Source organism: Aptenodytes patagonicus, chromosome 1 (assembly GCF_965638725.1).
Source record: "Aptenodytes patagonicus chromosome 1, bAptPat1.pri.cur, whole genome shotgun sequence".
Lineage (NCBI taxonomy): Eukaryota > Metazoa > Chordata > Aves > Sphenisciformes > Spheniscidae > Aptenodytes > Aptenodytes patagonicus.
Window position 1 is genome coordinate 78,364,084 of NC_134949.1, and position 17,166 is coordinate 78,381,249.

Sequence of the window (17,166 nt, forward strand, 5' to 3'; positions counted from 1 at the left end):
TGAAAGTTCTGGTTCTTGTTACCCGCAGCACAGAAAGAAGCGCATAACTATCCCAACTACATTGCTGCCTTGCTTCCTTGAACACTCACTGAGTCAGTAGTAGAGTTCTTTCATGCACCATCATTTATATTCCCAGGCACACATCTGTTCAGCGTTTGGCCCTCCTTCCCGGGCCAAGATCTTTGCTTAGGAGGCAGCACTGGGGATCCTACCCATTGTGGCCATTTTCCTACAGCTTGCTGTTACTTTTCTTTCTTGATCAGGTTTGTTTTTTTTTTCCTCTCTTTTCTTTAAACTTGCTTTTCCCAAGACAGTGACCTTCAGGAGTAACATTTTATTACATTTGACTAGAAATGATGGAAGGACTCCTGTAGTCAAAACTAAACCCAGAGTTTTGCCCTGGCGTCTGAAGTACGCAAAATCTTTTCCTAGCTTATCTATGCTTTAGTGAGCAAGTAAGAATGACTACAAAGGCAGTAAGACTTACTTCCAACAAATACAACAAATAACTTTGGTGTCATAAAGCAAGCAAGGTCAGCCCTGGATCATTTGATTAAGTGAACTGTCAGCATGGCTGGAGTTTCCAAGTGCTGGACAGTGATGAGAAATCCAAGGCCGCCTGGCCCTATGTCTTTTCACTGACTAGAAGATGCTCTGAACTACCTGCTGCTTTTCTTGATCTTGGCCAGTACGCTAGCTATGATGTCTAAATACAGGTACATGTGGTAGGTGGTCGAAATGTGGCTTTCTGCCTATACAAGGAGAAAATTACTATTCCTTATTTTACTGAGGACATTAGGAACTTTTTCTTCTGTGTGTTTTTTTTTTAACATGCACATACAAATTCAAAACCCAGAGTTACTGATATAAATGTATCCTTGACTGATGATGTGCATCCAAACAGAAGCACAGTAAGTTTGGTCTTGGGAATAACCACTGTGATATGTTACAGATAAATATTTAAAAGAGTATATGAACTCTTAAGTGTATCTGAATAATTATCTGTGTACATCATGCATTTACATATCTTGCAGTACTTATTTAACTGAATTGTTCCTGGGATATATATGTAGCAGTAACCTTGCCTTAAGTTAATGATGTTTTCTGTTAATGTACTAAAATATACATAACAGCTCTATTTTACAATGCTGTTAAAAAAACTAACATAGAACCTTGTAAATTAAGTATACCAGACCTCTAATTAGGACTTTGGAGGGTATTTTCAATTCATAAGTTCTATAATAAGAAGATATTTCAGCAGTTTCTTTTGTGATAGGAAACGCTTAACATGAAAACGTAAACGTTACTCTTCAGTTAGCTGCATATAGCCAAATGAGTAAAAGCTATAACATTAATAACAACTATACCAAGTTATGATTGATAGGCTTTTCTACAGCAAGAAAAGATTGTCTTGGATACAATCTGTCCTAACAGCCTTGCGATATGTTAATATTTTATTCAGACTAGAGTGAGGATATATTCAGATATCCTACTCAGCGGAAAAGAAGTAAATGGGTTGCAAATACTACTGCAGCCCTGAGGTGCAATAACAGCTGTGAAATCAGAAAGATTTTATTTCCCCCTTCCAAATTACAGGCCAAGCCCATGCCAAGCACAGCAGGAGGTTGGATTTTCCTTGGAATTTACATCAGGTTATGTTTAATGTATTTCTTCTTCTATGAACAGTCTTAGGGCAGAGCCAACAGCCTGTCACACAGTGCTCTAGAAGGCATGGAATACTCTTCCGTGTCCTTGTAAATAATAACTATTATTAGGCGTGATATGTGACATTAGGTTAACTTTCAAATGCCCAAATATAATAAAATATCATGATGTTGATAAACAGATTTTCATGGCTCAATTTGTGCAAAAATAAAGTAATAAAAAACTAGCTTTCCCATAGTCACACCACCACTTCCTCCTCAATTTAAAAAAGTGGTTTTGTGCTGTTCAACTTTGTGTTGAGATTTAAGTAGACTGAGCTTTCAGGTGGCTGGATACTTCTAAGGAAAAAGAGTACAAAATGCCTAAAATGCCATTCTTCTGATGTGACAGAATGTTTTACACCAATCTTGCAAAAGGCTAAACAATTACAGAAATTGTACTGCCATGGAGAATCTAGTTTCTTAAATAAGTCAACTGTTGTTACTCAAGCCACAAGCATCTAGTAACTAGGAAATAAAATCACAGTGGGACTGCGCCAGTCCTACACCAGAGATTTGTTGCAAGACTGCTTGAAAGAGAAAAGTGCTTAGGTTTTTGATGCTAAAAAGGGATTCACAGTGTGGATGAGAGGCTTTTAAAATACTACTTAGTACTTTAGCATAATAAAAAACCCCCAAGACCACCACCGACAAAACCCTAAGCATACAAGTATGACCAGATCTTCATGATACAACAACAAGCAACATCCTTTTAAACATGTTACTAAATTGATATCAGTACATCAAGAGTAACATCTACTTATCTGAAATGAATTACTACCCCAGCAAGTGGTTTCTGTTATTACCCTGGTCAACATACTTTCTCCTCGAGCAGGGATTCCAGCTGACTTAATGTCATTGTTTGGCAACTGTGGCTGTTCAACCTGAAAATAAATATAATAAAAAATATTAGATGAACAAACCACAAGTACCATTGAAGACCACTGTAGGGACATCAATGGGAGAGTTTTGTTTTAGCACGTGAACAACTACAAATGCAAGAAAGTGGCTTGATCCTGCCTTTGTTGTGGCTGTTCTTCACAGCTCTGCACTGCTCTTGGAGAAAATCACCACAAATCTGGATCCCTGAGCAGAACAGGGATGTGGCAGCTGCTCCTCTACCACAAGCGTGATGACTGTTAGTGTAAAATATTTTTTCTTGAAGGATTTTTTTTTTTTTTGGCTGCCTTAAGGGACACAAAGGGCTATTAGCAGCTTGATCTGGCCCTTGGGATGACTCGGGAGTCCCAGGGTCAAGAAAGTTATAGTGCCAGTTCTCCCCTCTCCTCTGCTCCCATCAAGTGTTCTTCAGAGAACAGCATGTCTCCTCCTCCCCTTCTCCCCCGGCACAAATCTGAGATCCATTTGTCACCAGTAACTTTTAACATTATTTTAAAAACTAAAAATACATCACCTTGCTTTTGCTTTTGTTTCCTCATCCCATTGACTTGCATCAAGCACCAGAGCAGGTCATTTTCAGAGTCAACGACCAGCCAAGTTTACTTTCACTAGTGGGTTCTGCAGGTGCCAACTTCCACTCTCTGCACATCCTTCTCTGGCTTCAGCCTTAACTAACTGCTTCTGAAAAGCCTTGTGCAATTTTACGCCTATCTGTATTTGCGGGGTGAAGTCCTAGAAGGCAAGCTCCGCCATCATTTCAGCCTCTGAATTTAGTGGAACCGCTTGAGTTTGAAACGGGGAGGCGGCGGGGGGGGGGGGGGGGGAGGTAGCGCCGGTAACGCCTCCCAGCAAAACCCCCTGGAAAGCAGCACCTGCGCTGCCCTCCGGCGGTGAGAGGGCGCCGAGCGCCGCCTGATGGCTCCGGCAAACCCGCCGCTGCTTGGGCCTCCGTGCGCCGCAGGCGGCCTCGGGGCAGCTCTCCAGCAAACCAGCCGGCCAAAAAGGCGAGGTCGTCTAAGCGCCCTCCTTGCTTTCCACGTTTTAGTGAGCCTCAAAGGAAATCCAGAGTAACATCTTATATATTCCCCTTGCGCGCTGGAAGAAAATCCAACCCCAAGCGTACAAAAAGCTTGACCATTTTATTATATTGCATGTAATAAAGAAAAGATTAACCTTTTATTCCAGGAAAGATCCCTCATTTGTTATTTAATTAGTTTTCACTAATTAATTAGAATTTTTTAAGCTCCCCTGTCTCTCTGGGAGAAAGTGGCTTAGGTCCCTCCCTTTTTCTTCTTTTCTTTTGCTGCTCCTCTTCTTCCTTCTGCTTCCTTTCAAAGTCCTAATCCCATTTTTGTATCCTCAGTATTGCACTCCCTCATTCTCTCTTTGTCTGAGAGTTTTCTTAGCTTTGCACTTGCTGGGAACAAAGTTGGACTGGAATTTACAGAATATTTTTTGAGGCAACTCTTTATTGAAGGCCAGATCATACAAACCCACAGGACAATCTGAAGGAAAAGGAATTTCCCTGCAGATCCCCTTGCAGAATTTCACCCTTTATATTTCACTGGGGGGGGAGGGGTGTGGTGTGAAAAATATCTAGTGCTCCATTAAGCAAGCTACTGTGAGAGCACAGATTCGGGTTTTGGGGGTTTTTTTGTTTGTTTTCTATTCATTTTTACGTAGAATATGGCTCTACTTTCCATTTTACTTTGTTGAAGGTAAGAATCCAAATTTAATCCCAGTTCACAGACAGCTGGTGTCTTCTCAACTTTATTATTGAAAAATTACTTGCACTGGAAATGAAGACGAATGTGAGTTATTTACTCCTAAAGGATTGAATCCTGAAACATTATAACTTTCCCGTTACTGGGTCCCTTGGCTTAGCTTCTACGTTTCACTTAAAGACATGTCAAGCTGAGTGGCATGTTTTCAAATCCCTATTAAACTGAACCAGTTATAGTTTCTTTCATACACAACAACTTTCATTGTTAATTTAGAGAACAGGCTGGTTAGTCTTAAAGGTTCATATTTTTCCAGTACCAGATCAGTGGCTTAGCAGACCATTCCCTTACCTTTGGCAATCAGGTAACATTCCTAGGGCAACTACGCCAACTACACATACAGAAAAAGCGAGTTTAGAAGAAAGCGTATGGTATCTCTATGTCACTAGAAGCTCACATTAGCGGCTAGATTCTGCCCTGAGAGCCAGACAACTCGCAAATGATTCATGACGACAGTTTTAAGAGCAATTTGACTGCATAATATGGAACACTTACTTACCTTTTGAGCATGCTGGTACTTCTGGCAATTTTAGTGAACTTTGACAGGAAGTCAAGATATGGCACAGTAACTTTGCCAATATTTGGGATCTGCATTTCAGTATACATAGATGAGTCCTACAGTGATATCAGATTTTTTAAATACTTCATTTGCATTACTCATTCTTTTCTTAAACAGCAAAAATAAATTTATCTTATAATTTTGTTTTTGTTTTGTGTCTTATGCATTACTACTACTCGGCAACTTGTCTAGAATTAAGCAGAGCGTTAATTTAATATCTGGTAAATCCCTCCCAAAAAGTTACAGCCTACAAGTCTTTCCATCACGTAAGATAAAGATTTCTCAACTCTCTAGCTCTATGATCTTTCACATGTATATATGAAAGTGTATTCATTCTCATCAGCCTCACTGATGCATCCTTCTCTTGTTCCAAAAGACTATTTAATGTGTTTCAGGTGTATACGTGTCCCCCTAATGACAATTTAGTATTAGCAAAGAAATTAACATCAATCTTAGCTGAAATGGGCTTAACCCGTTACAGACTGATTAGTTTGAAATGCAAATGTAATAGATCAGTTCACCCAAATTAAACAAACAAACAAGAGTCAAGTACATTACAAAAAAAATATATATAAAACTTAGTCACCTACACTTTCAGGACAGAAATTTAAGTGTACAATAATGCTGGTGCAGATTGTGCATCAGAATCCTCACCTGTTTTTGATAAGCATCAGTCATGATATCGTATAAACACCCAATGATCCTTCAAGTCCAATCTGATGATGGTTTATAAGGTAGTAAATACAAAAGCGAGCCGAGAAACTCCCCGTGCAGACAAAAAACAGCTGCTCTCTGACTCAGAGTTCACAACCTAATCTATGCATATTCATAACATCGCATGTATATGAATTTAAGCTGTGAGATCTTTTTTCTTTTTTTAAATAAAAAAATCTGCTAGTAAATTGCAACTCTTTCAAACAGTGAGACACACTACACAGACAAAATCCTCATATAAACATAACAATCATCAAATTTAGCTCGCATTACTTTTGCAAGTTTTCTATGACTTTCACCTGAACAGAAGATTTTGACCATGTCTAGCATCTTTTTGATAATATTGGCCTGGAACCTGCTCCCATTGAAATTTTGCTCTTGACATAAATAGGAACAGCCTCTAAATGATTATAAACAGCAATGACGTAGCATACCTCTGCCAGCACAGCATCAAATTCAGCTTCTGTTAGATGGAAGAGAAAGGTTTCAATCACTCTCCTGAATTCACCCTTTGTGACTGTCAGGGTCTGACCAACATCAAGCATCTGAAATGCTTTTTTCAGTTCATCTTCTTTTTCAGCTGTCTTTTGAAGTAAGATCGGCCCAATGTCCCAGGAGAATAATGTGGGATCTGGGACAGAGCTCACAGGCGTAGCTGTAAAATATATTAGGCAGTCATCAGATACTCCAAAAGTCTGACAAAATCACATATTTTTTGAGAATTCAATACAAATCAGTTTATTTCTAGAAATGTATAAGTAAATCAGTTATGTTTGTCCACTGATTTGAAAACAATAAATAACCAAACACAATTGTAAGTATTTAAATAAAAGCTTCCGGGGTTTCTCTTTCTGCTACTACAGCCAAAACAGTAAGTCGGAATATACACTTATGTTTTAAAAGTTAAAAAACAATAAATAAAGTTACAGCGCATAGATGTGTTCCATGACAGCAGCCCTCCCACTTCAAACTACAGAGGGGATCTTTTTGCCCTGTAAAATTTAGAGACTTTATTCAGTTATTGAGCTTTGGGTAGAGATATCATGTAGTAGTGGGGTCAACATTCATTGCCTGTATATGGAGCCTATGGCCGGTAAGTATTTTAGCGCCTGCCAGCCCCTTTCCCGCTAAAACCACAGCCAGCAGTGGAGAGTGGAAGCACCTGACAGTGCAATATAGTGTACAGGGATGCCTTATATTACTTAAGACACCTCTGGCTCTCATTAGACTTGAATAAGAACTAAACAAGGACCAAAAGATTTGGCCTGACATTTCTTTTGGATTCATGGTGAGCCAAATTCAGCCACAGCTATGAGCATTTACTTACTTTCTGCTTGAATCAAAGGAGGTTTTCTACACAAATCTGAACACTGGGGCTAGTTTGTAGGCACTTAAGTTTTTTCCAAACTTTAATCTAGGATCTGCTCTTAACCAAAATGCAACTGCCTTCAGAAGAAGCTTTGTTTACAAAAAGCAAGATGGCAAAATACAGCTTTTTGTTATTTACAGCTTTGCTGCAGTTTTATGAGAGCCAAATTTTTTCTTATCCTCATCCCTTCCTTACAATGAAAGTATACAATCATGGACGCCTTGCACATTTCATTTCAACTTCAAGCCATTCCAACAAAAGAAAGCATTCAAATTCACAGCTGGATACAGCTTCGGTGAAATCAATAGAGCTGTCACAGCTTAGTCCTACAATGACCCTAAATCTAAAACTACATGGCAAGGAGAGGAAGAAAAGTGACATGAACCGTGATGGAGGAAGCCTCACATGATAATAATTAAAAATTACTTGCAAGAGGAATGTCCACATTGGGATTAACAGCAAATTCATACTTGATTGGAACAAACTATAAATCTTACTGCTCCAGAAAATGAGCTTTCTGTGGTAAGTGTATAGTCATTTCAAATGAGTTCCCCAAGGATAAGATGTATATCAAATCTGGTAATGTGTTATAATTGGAAACAGTGATCTTGTAATGACTTCAGAACAGAAGTGAGACAGCGGTCCAAAGAAAGCATCTCTCTCAAGTTCCAGTGGACTTCAGAGAAGGGAAGAAAATAAAGACCCTGTTTCCTCACGTACAAGCAGGAGGAACAGGAGTTGGGTGAGAAGGGCCACGGCTCCCTCTTCCACCCTCTCTCCATCAGTAGAACTAGATCGATTTTCTTCATGTCCACAGGATCCAGCAAACATGGTGTATCTGTGACAGACGACTTCTCTCAAAGTAGTGAGGGAAATGTGCCCCAAACCCTAAATAGCACAAGGGCTCCTTGGCCGCTGCAACTTGCTACACTGAAAGGCACCACTGAATGCCAGGCAAACAATAGGACAGAAAGGACTGAGAGGATGATGCCACCTGCAAGTTACACAGTGCTTGTGCTCTGAGCAATAGAAGGATTTTGATTTAAAGTCCCAAGACTGTGAACAATTAGACTTCAGTACAAACCTGCAGCCGATTTAATTGAGTGCCGCCTGCCGCCACACAATGACGCTCTGTTTTGTGTAGAAGGAAGTCCTGGGGTAAATGTGATGGCTTGAGAGGAGGGGTGCAAGGCACTGAGGTCTTCTGCAGTTGTCGCTCTGGCCGTGGTCTCCCCTGGGTTTAAAACAGGGTTATGAGAATACACCAGAATATAGGACACGAAAAGAAGCAGTGTGGCTGGCAACAGCGACGAGAGAGACAAAAACTGATTTCTTGACACGAGATCTAATTTGCTGCCGAAAATATTGACTGAGAGAGTTCTTGCTGACTAGCAGTGACCAGATGAGAGGAGTTCACAATTTCTGTGGTTGTGCTGGATACTATCTCCTACATCAGCACTTTCAGATACACAGTTTAGAGTAGGAGATTAGAGTGGTAGACTAACTCCTTTACCAAATAACACAGAATTATCTCTGAAAATGTTTCTGGCCATTATCTTGAAGGCTATGCACATTGAAGTACTCTAAAAAGCTTTAAAAACACAACCTTTTCGTTAAGAAAGCCTGCTATTTTATTAAGCAGTACAGTTGCTTAGATGTTTGTTTAGACTTTTAGGCTTTTGCAGGAGAAAAATGCATGTACCAGACATCAGCTCATTACACTAATTACTCTGTTTTATGACGAGCTATTATTAATTTTGCACACCAGGAAATCTGAGGCAAACTATACTGTAAGTATAAACAGGAGAGCTAACTGGGAAAATAACAATCAGACAGAGATAGTATTGCACGGCATATGCAACAGTTTCGTAAGTGTGGCTCACTGGTGACCCGCTAAGCAATGTTAAACGCTCTGCATCTGCTCTGTGCAACCGTACAGCTTGAACAGCGCCTGCGATTGCAAACACCATTATGCGAGCTCCCGGTAGGAAAGCTGAGAGCCGACGATGCTCTACCACGCAAAACTTTGGGAGATGCCGCCCTGGGGCTTATTCAGGTGTGGTGAGGCATTTGTCTTTGCCCATGTGGAACGTGTTTTGAGTGCTAATAAAATAAGGGTGATCCAGGTGATGGTGCTATCACCCAGTCTTTTCCATGCTGTTTTACAGTCATTAGTCACAAAAATACTTTCAAATATTGGCAGTCTTATGCACTGGACCACAGGGTAATTCTATTGATACTTATGTAGTTAACCCAATCAGACACTTCAAAGAAAATATTTTAAAAGGCCCTGTTTCCTCTATTACAAATGTAATTCAAAATTAGAAATTCGGTTTCTCCCCAAACTGAGTGGCAATCAGAGAGTATAATATATTTCCTCCTCTCTCTGATATGTGCCAATCAATTGCACCTTGCTCCTGCCATTCAGTTACCACAGTACAGAAAGCAAATGTTAGCACAGGGAATTCTATGAGTTCTGTAGCCTTCTGAAAATCCAGCATGCTATGTACAAATGACAAAAGCCACATAAGGAGGCTCAGTCAATTCTCTGTAAAGGGAGATGAGAAGTAAAAATAAAGCAGACATTGCACAGCCAAGTGAAAAACCGGGACAAGAGCAAGACTCCCTAGTCCTCTAGCAAAAATGCAGCACTGTGCAGCATTTTACACAGGTAGAAAAGCCCTTCTGCCACCCCCCCCCCCCAAAAAAAACCAACCAAAAACATCCAAAATGAATAAACAAACAAAACCACTACAGTTCAAATGCTTCAAGGTTTCATTACCTAGGTCAGTGCTTTGGACTACTAGGGAGAAGGGGGGTGGCAGGGGGGAAAGGAAAGGAAGAGAAAACACCACCTGACTGACAGCTTAAGCAATCTTATCTTCATGTTATCAAACAGAAATTAAGCAGATCTGAGTAACCATCCACACTGCTTAACGTGCAGCAAATTAAGCAGTTGCTGTGTACTGTCACTGGGCACTAATCTTCATCCTCTGTACACTCAAATTGTTAGAATAATCTCTGATTGGGTTTTGACCCAAACTTGGGTCAAGCAGCTTCTTGGGCACATCTCGAGAGTTAGCTTGGTCAGGAACCATTCCCAATGGGCAGTTTGCGTGCAGCCATCCTATTTCAAAGGGTGAGAACTGTTTAACAGTCTGGACATGGGCTATTCCATGCCAGTTCACCTCGGTGCCAAGAAACAGTCACAAGCACACTTAATTTACTAGCATAGCCCATCTACAGCAGTAACCCCTGGCAGATGTCCTAGCTCTGTAGCCATCCATTAAAAGAAATTAGCCTCCAAGCATTCTTTCTCCACCATTCAGGTGGAAAACAACCTTTTCTTCTTCGTCTGATACACGGCTAAGCGTCATCATTACTACAGTCACTTGGCCGATACACTTGCAGTGGCACCCGTGTGAGTTTGGCTCCCTAGAAACCATAAACAGGGAGGGTCCATTTCTCAGAGGCCAAGAGCTCAAATGAGCGGGTTCTGGCTGCAAGATCTACCCCATCATAAATATGGGCAGAAAATAAGTGGTTTTGAAACAAACAAACGCAAGCCAATTCTGGCGTTGCCTCCTCAGGCACCACCAAGCTCTATCTCAGGTATTGGGGGTTTGATACTAACGAGGCTGTGCCAGCTATTTGTACCATGCCCAAGCCAGAGGGAAATTCACGGACTCTTCAACGCTGCTCTGCCCTTTTTACAGGTTCAGCAACCATATTTAAATCAATTTGTTAGCAAAAGGACCGCTCAAACAGCCAAGGCAGCAACAGCTACGTGGCTCAGTAACAAGGCTACAGCAAAAATATGGTAAGTAGAAGCACATCCCGCTGCTGCTGAAGTCATTAGCAAAGCTTTCTTTGACTTCAGAAAGTCAGGACGGAGCCCTAAACCACTCTTGTAAAAACCAAATGCAAATGGTATTTTTCTGGACCCCTAGACATTTTCTGGTGGAAGTATATGTCCATCTGGTCTACTAACAGTCAGCTTGCCTTTCTTAGCTACCTTTCACAGACCCTTCAGAAACAGTCCATGGTCCATAAGAAGTCCATATACTGAAAGTCAAAGATTACTGATACAGAGCAATCAAATTTAAAGTTTCATAAGATACTGAGCCTATATTCTCTTCTCACTCATGCTGCCTTTGCACCTGCAAAATATCAGTGCATGAATCAAGAATAACTTACCTGCACTGAATAGCTCCTGATTTATATGTTACTTGGAATTCACGCTGGTGCATAAAAGGTCATAAATCAGATCCATTGCTTATATTTTTAAGTACACTCCTACTAGTATGAGGGCAAGATCCTCAGTTACCATAAATCAGAACTTGCTTGCTTTCCTATCTTCAGGAGAATTACAGCATTTATAGCCACTGAGGGATTTGGCCCTTATTTCTTCTCATTTCAATAATTTAATTGATAAGAGTTTCCCAAGTGTCTACATACCAAGTTCCTGCATCTGAGGCTGTTTCACTATAGTTACAAGACGGATGGATCTTGCAAATGGTATAAACATATTTCTGGCCAGTTTAGATAGAAATGTAGAAGGCAGATTCTAACAGAATAATGAGGATCTGTTACAGTGTTTCAGTCAGAACCATGGGACCACATCCTTTTCTTTTCTTGGAAGGATAAATGAAGCTTTAGAATAGAATGCTGTTTCTATTTGTTTCTGAAAGCTTCACTATGTTGCGTTTGGCAAGACAGATAGCAAGTCTCACCTTCATTTTCTCTTAGGTCTTTTTTTTTTTTTTTAAAGCCTAACACTTTTTATTTTATGTAACCTAAAGTAAAAGAATCACTGTAACCTTGTCCTTTATTTCTTTTTATTCCCCTTGAAAGAGTGCCAGTCTCTGCAATTGTCAGAGAACAATTAAGGCCATGAAATCCCCCATGCAGATCAAGGGTGAACAGTTTGTGGCTCTAGCACAATTTGTTGTTCTCATGATGGGGTTATAGCAAACAACCGGCAGCAGAGCCACATCAGACTATAAGCTCCTGTGTGATCTGAAACGGGCTACCAGAGGCTTCCACGGTGTGGTGGGTTGACCTGGGCTGGCTGCCAAATGCCCACGCAGCTGTTCTCTCACTCCCTCTCCTGAGCAGGACAGGGGGAAAAAATAAGATGGAAAAGCTCATAGGTTGAGATAAAGACAGATAACGCATCAGTTACCACCACAGGCAAAACAGACTCAATCCTGGGGAAAATTAATTTCATTTATTGCCAATTAAAAATAGAATAGGATGGTGAGAAACAAAGACAAAGAACATAAAACACCTTCCCCCCACCCTCCCCTTCTTCCCAGGCTCAACTTCACTCTTTCATTCCCAACTCTTCTACTTCTCCCCCGAAGCACTGCAGGGGGATGCAGAATGGCGGATGCAGTCAGTCCGTAACAGTTCCTCTCTGCCACTCCTTCCTCCTCACGCTTTTCCTCTGCTTCACTGTGGGTCCTTCCCACAGGCTACAGTCCTTCATGAACTGCTCCTGCATGGGCTTTCCACAGACTGCAGCTTCCTTCAGGGCATGCCCACCTGCTCTGATGTGGGGTCCTCTGCAGGGTGCAGTATGGATACCTGCTCCACCGTGATCCGCTCCATGCACTGCAGGGGAATGCCTGCTTCACCGTGGTCTCCTCCAGGGGCTGCAGGGGAAACTCTGCTCCAGCACCCAGAGCAACTCCTCTTCCCCTCTTTTTTTTCAGACTTTGGTGTCTGCAGGACAGTTTCTCACGCTTCTGTCTTTCCCCTCACTCCTCTCTCTCTCACACACAGCTGTGCTGTATTTTTACCCTTTCTGAAATAGGCTTTCACAGATGCACCACAGCTGATGGGCTCACCCGTGCCCTGCAGTGGGTCTGCTGGAGCTGGCTGGAAGCAGCCGTGTCTGGCACAGGGTGGCCCCTGACCTATTCTCATAGAGGCTGCCCCTGCAGCCCCCCCACTACCAACACCTTGACACCTACAGCCAATACACAGGGCAAGTCACCCTGAGATCCAAATGGTGGGTGAAGCAGGGGCTTCCTGGGAAGTCAGTGTTACCTCCCAACTCTTCCTGGAGCTCCTTGTCTCTGAGGCATGCAGCATCTTCGCCAGTGTTTGTTAGCCATAGGCAAAATTCCGGTGTGCAAATCACAGACTATCCATTGTGAAGATGATGTCTTCTCATTGCCTTCCTTTTCTTACCTCCCTAACTCCAGTTATGAAATCCTTAATTGATATATTCTCAGTCTGCAGTTGCTATTTCTCCCTATTCTCTTTCCATGGCTTGAGGGGGAAGGGCTGATTGTAGAAATATCAACTACTTAGAGCCAGATTTTGCCCTACTCAAGAGGATGACCAAAGAAGTTTTCTCCTCGCTTCATACAACCCAGGGAAAAGAGTAGTCCATTTGCTTTATGGGAAATGCAAAACAGAAGCAAATAAACATGAAAGCTCTCTCTAGAAAGAACGAACAATTACTTAGATACCATACCCTCTCCTGCATGTAAGCTGTCCCTGTGTGACACACTAAGGCAGAGCTTTACTGGATTTACACCTCCAAGGGCCCTGCTCCTTAAAAGTTCTAATGTTTTTCAGGTGGCTGAGCATGTTCACTCATTCCTGTGTTTATCAAACAAGGTGATACAGCTGGAAACATACCTCCAACCTATCAGGCAGGGACCTGGCACCACTCTAATCTGTGGTGATAGCCTTCCTGCTACAGCAGAGGATGGCTTTTCAGCAAATACAGAAATTTCCACTCCAAGATTCGATTCTGATGAGTAATGCAAAAGACTGAGATAACCTACAGGATGTAAATTTTATTTTGCAAAGTGAATTTTACATATTATGAGCTCAGGGACCATGTAATTTTGTGTCCCAAAGGCAGAAATTTCCCCAAAGTTAAAGCTAACCTGCAACACATCAAATAAGGAAGTCCAATAGCACGCAGACTGCCTCCTATACTGCCCTGTACCTCCTCAGTGTGGAGCAGGTCATTCTGGTTATCGGGACATGCTCTAAGTTGGGCTACAGTGACAGACTACTGGCCCGTAAAGGTCCTGAACTATAAAGCCTCTCTGTTTCAGGTACTTCAGGGAAAAGGTGAAAGAGCTCCTGGCAAAGAGAATTGTGGAATAAACCACGCGTAAACCAGATTCTTCTTTATCAGGGGCAGTTAGGGATGGCCCCCCTCCTAGGATAATTTCTTTTCTTTCTTTACCCCCCTGGAACGTAACAGCGGAGGATTTCAACAGCCACACCGTCTTTTTTTCAGTCCAAACCTCCAGCCCTCAGCCTGACAGCGCATGAAGCTCAGACGGACCTTTCCCTCCACCCTTGCAGCGAGCCCCTGTGCCTGCAGAGTCCCTGACCCCAGGCTGCAGAGCAGTCCAGCGCGAGCAAACCGCGCAGCGCTTCTGCCTTGGTTCAGGCTGCACTTATCATTAGCCGACAGAAAATTGAAGTGGTTAATTAAAGTGATTAAAGCCTTCGTCGTGTCGCGAGGCAGGTGCTCTGCTGGCCGGCCCCCGGTGGGGCGGGGGGTGCGGCGGGGCCGGAGGGCCCCGCCGCACCCCCCGCCCCACCGGGGACCGGCCGCCCTCACGAACAGAGCCCCCGACAAGGGGCCTTCCTACCGCCGTGCCAGGCCCCGCTCGGCCTTGCGGCGGTGCAACGCAGCCGTCGCGCCCCGGCCGGACCCCGTTGCTCCCGGCCACGTCCCTGCACTGAGCTGCGTTAGGCTCCGGGCTCCCCAGCCCCGGGTCGTTACCTGCGGCCCGGGGCGAGGGCGCGGGGCCCGCCGGTGCCGGCACCGCGGTCTCCCCGTCGCCGGGACGCTGTTGCCGTAGTAACAACGGCCTTCGCGCCTGATTGGGTAGAGGCGCCGCCGTTCGCATGGCAACAGTAAGACAGGCCCCTATTGGGTGCGGGGCTGGGGCCGTGGTGAGGCTCGCCCTGCCCTGCCCCGCCCCGCCCCGCCCCGCCCCGGCCTTCTCCTGAGGGGACCGGACCGGAGCGGGACGGGCCGGCGCTGCCGGTGGGAGGCGGGGCAGACGCGGTCCATAAGCGGGTAACGGGAGCCGCCGAGCCGCGTTGTGGTATCCCCCGGGGCCCCAGCAGCCGTTGCAACTACCCCCGGCTCCCGGGCGGCGGGCCAGTAAACGGTCCGGGGCTCACCGCAGCCCTCGGGAGGAGTCTGGGCCCGGGGCCTGGGCCTGGAAACGCCCTGGAGAGCCTCACGTAGGGAATCGGGGATCACCCTCAGGCGCCGCTTTGGTGGCCGTGGCGGTGGTGTGCCCGCTGACCGGGCCCAGAACTGAGAGCAGCCGAGGGGGTGTTAGTTCCTGCTCGCCCCAGCTGGTGTGTGAGTGCCTTTGGTTTAAGATTTCGTTGAGCATTTCAGTGAGAAATTGGGCTCTCTAAGGTTTGATCCAGTATAAAATACATACTTTTTCATGGTGTAGTGACCCATGTAAAGTGTTGGTAGGGTGTTACCGTCTTGATTTAAGCCCTTCTTGTTAATTCCAAAAGGACTGCATAAATTACTGCAGTGTGACATGAGAAAAGAGGCCTTATTCTATAGCATTCCCTAAGCTGTGGGGCATTTTTTTTAATAAATTGAATGAGATTTGTTGAAAACTATATTGTAGCCGTTGTCTGGAAAAAATACAGTCTCTTGCAGACTCCAGACACACTGGCCACGCATCAGCAATTGACTGATAATGCTTTCTATTTTCAAAAGTCCATGAACAAGTTCAGTATTTCAGTAGTTCTTGATGTAGACTAATGCCCTGTAGGGCACATTAAAGCTTTGGTTCCCACAAATATTTGTGCATGTAACTTAACTTTCATGTGGTCCCTTTGAATTCAGTGGTAGTACTCAATTAGAGACAGTAACTTGAGCAGAAGTATGTAAGATTGCAGGAAGGTAATGGCTGTACATAGCATCATAGTTACTGCTAGAAAAAAAAAATAGTTTTGAAATTATTTCTTCATTTCAAAGACTTCATGTAAATTGCTCCAGATTGCTGAGTAAAAAAGTGACCAAATGATCCATACTTGCATTGTTAAAAACCAAATGTTTATAGCTTGAATTGGCCCATATCGTGTTTTTGTTTATATTCCCTTTTCATCCTGTTTAGAATACACAGGCTTACATAGATCTTTAATAACAAAAACAAGTCAGAACTAGTTTTAGTCTCTAATCTCACTGGGATTTACTGAGGGAACAATGAACGTGTCTAGAAGGGTCTGGCTGTTAAGAGAGACCAACCCGTAAGTGTGTGTGGCTGAAGCAGGGTGGTTGAAGGACGGAACTGGAAACGCACTGTGGATCTTCCTGTTTGGGTTTAAATCCTACCAACTCTGGAGTGGTGGCAATCCCAGGAACTGAAAGTCTCCCGCAGCATTTCCAGGATTATCTGTTTCAGTAGGGTTAGAACTGCCTTTTGGGGGGGCGTTGCAGCACCAGAAACAATTAAGGTGCAGAAGCAAACAAGAGTGGTACATGAATAACCTGGGAAAAGTTAAAAACTGGAGTGGTGCAAGCTTTGAGTAGGGAATATTCATCATCACCTTTGCTTCCTCTGGTAAATTTTTACATATATTAAGCCCCAACCATTTGATTATGTGATGTATGGGCAAAAATAAAATACTGTCTTCCCAGTTGTCCTGGTTTCAGCAGGGATAGAGTTAATTTCCTTCCTAGTAGCTGGTACAGTGCTGTGTTTTGGATTTAGGGTGAGAACAAAGTTGATAACGCACCGATGTTTTAGTTGTTGCTAGGTAGTGCTTACACTAGCCAAGGACTTTTTAGTTTTCCATGCTCTACCGACTGAGAAGGCTGGAGGTGCACAAGAAGCTGGGAGGGGGCACAGCCAAACTGGCCAAAGGGACATTCCATACCATGTGACGTCATGCTCAGTACATAAACTGGGGGGAGTTGGCCGGGGGGGGCCGCTGCTCGGGGACTGGCTGGGCATCGGTCAGTGGGTGGTGAGCAATTGTACTGTGCATCACTTGCTTTGCGTATTATTACTGTTATTATTACTACATTATTATTATTGTTATTATTATTTTATTTCAATTATTAAACTGTTTTTATCTCAGCCCACGAGTTTTTCTCACTTGTGCTCTTCCAATTCT

General features: G+C 43.4%; 1 protein-coding gene across 1 annotated transcript in view; it reads right to left on the minus strand.

Annotated features, from left to right (window-relative positions):
• EFCAB6 (EF-hand calcium binding domain 6) overlaps window positions 1–14,918 on the minus strand; it is a 113,320-nt gene extending 98,402 nt beyond the window's left edge. Inside the window, exons 1-4 of the mRNA XM_076328605.1 lie at window positions 14,658–14,918; window positions 6,092–6,352; window positions 4,884–4,999; window positions 2,524–2,587 (exon numbers count right to left, since the gene is read on the minus strand). Of these exons, the coding sequence (XP_076184720.1) occupies window positions 2,524–2,587; window positions 4,884–4,999; window positions 6,092–6,352; window positions 14,658–14,918 (702 nt within the window). The remainder of the gene's footprint in view (window positions 1–2,523; window positions 2,588–4,883; window positions 5,000–6,091; window positions 6,353–14,657) is intronic.
• Between the last annotated feature and the right edge of the window lie 2,248 nt (window positions 14,919–17,166).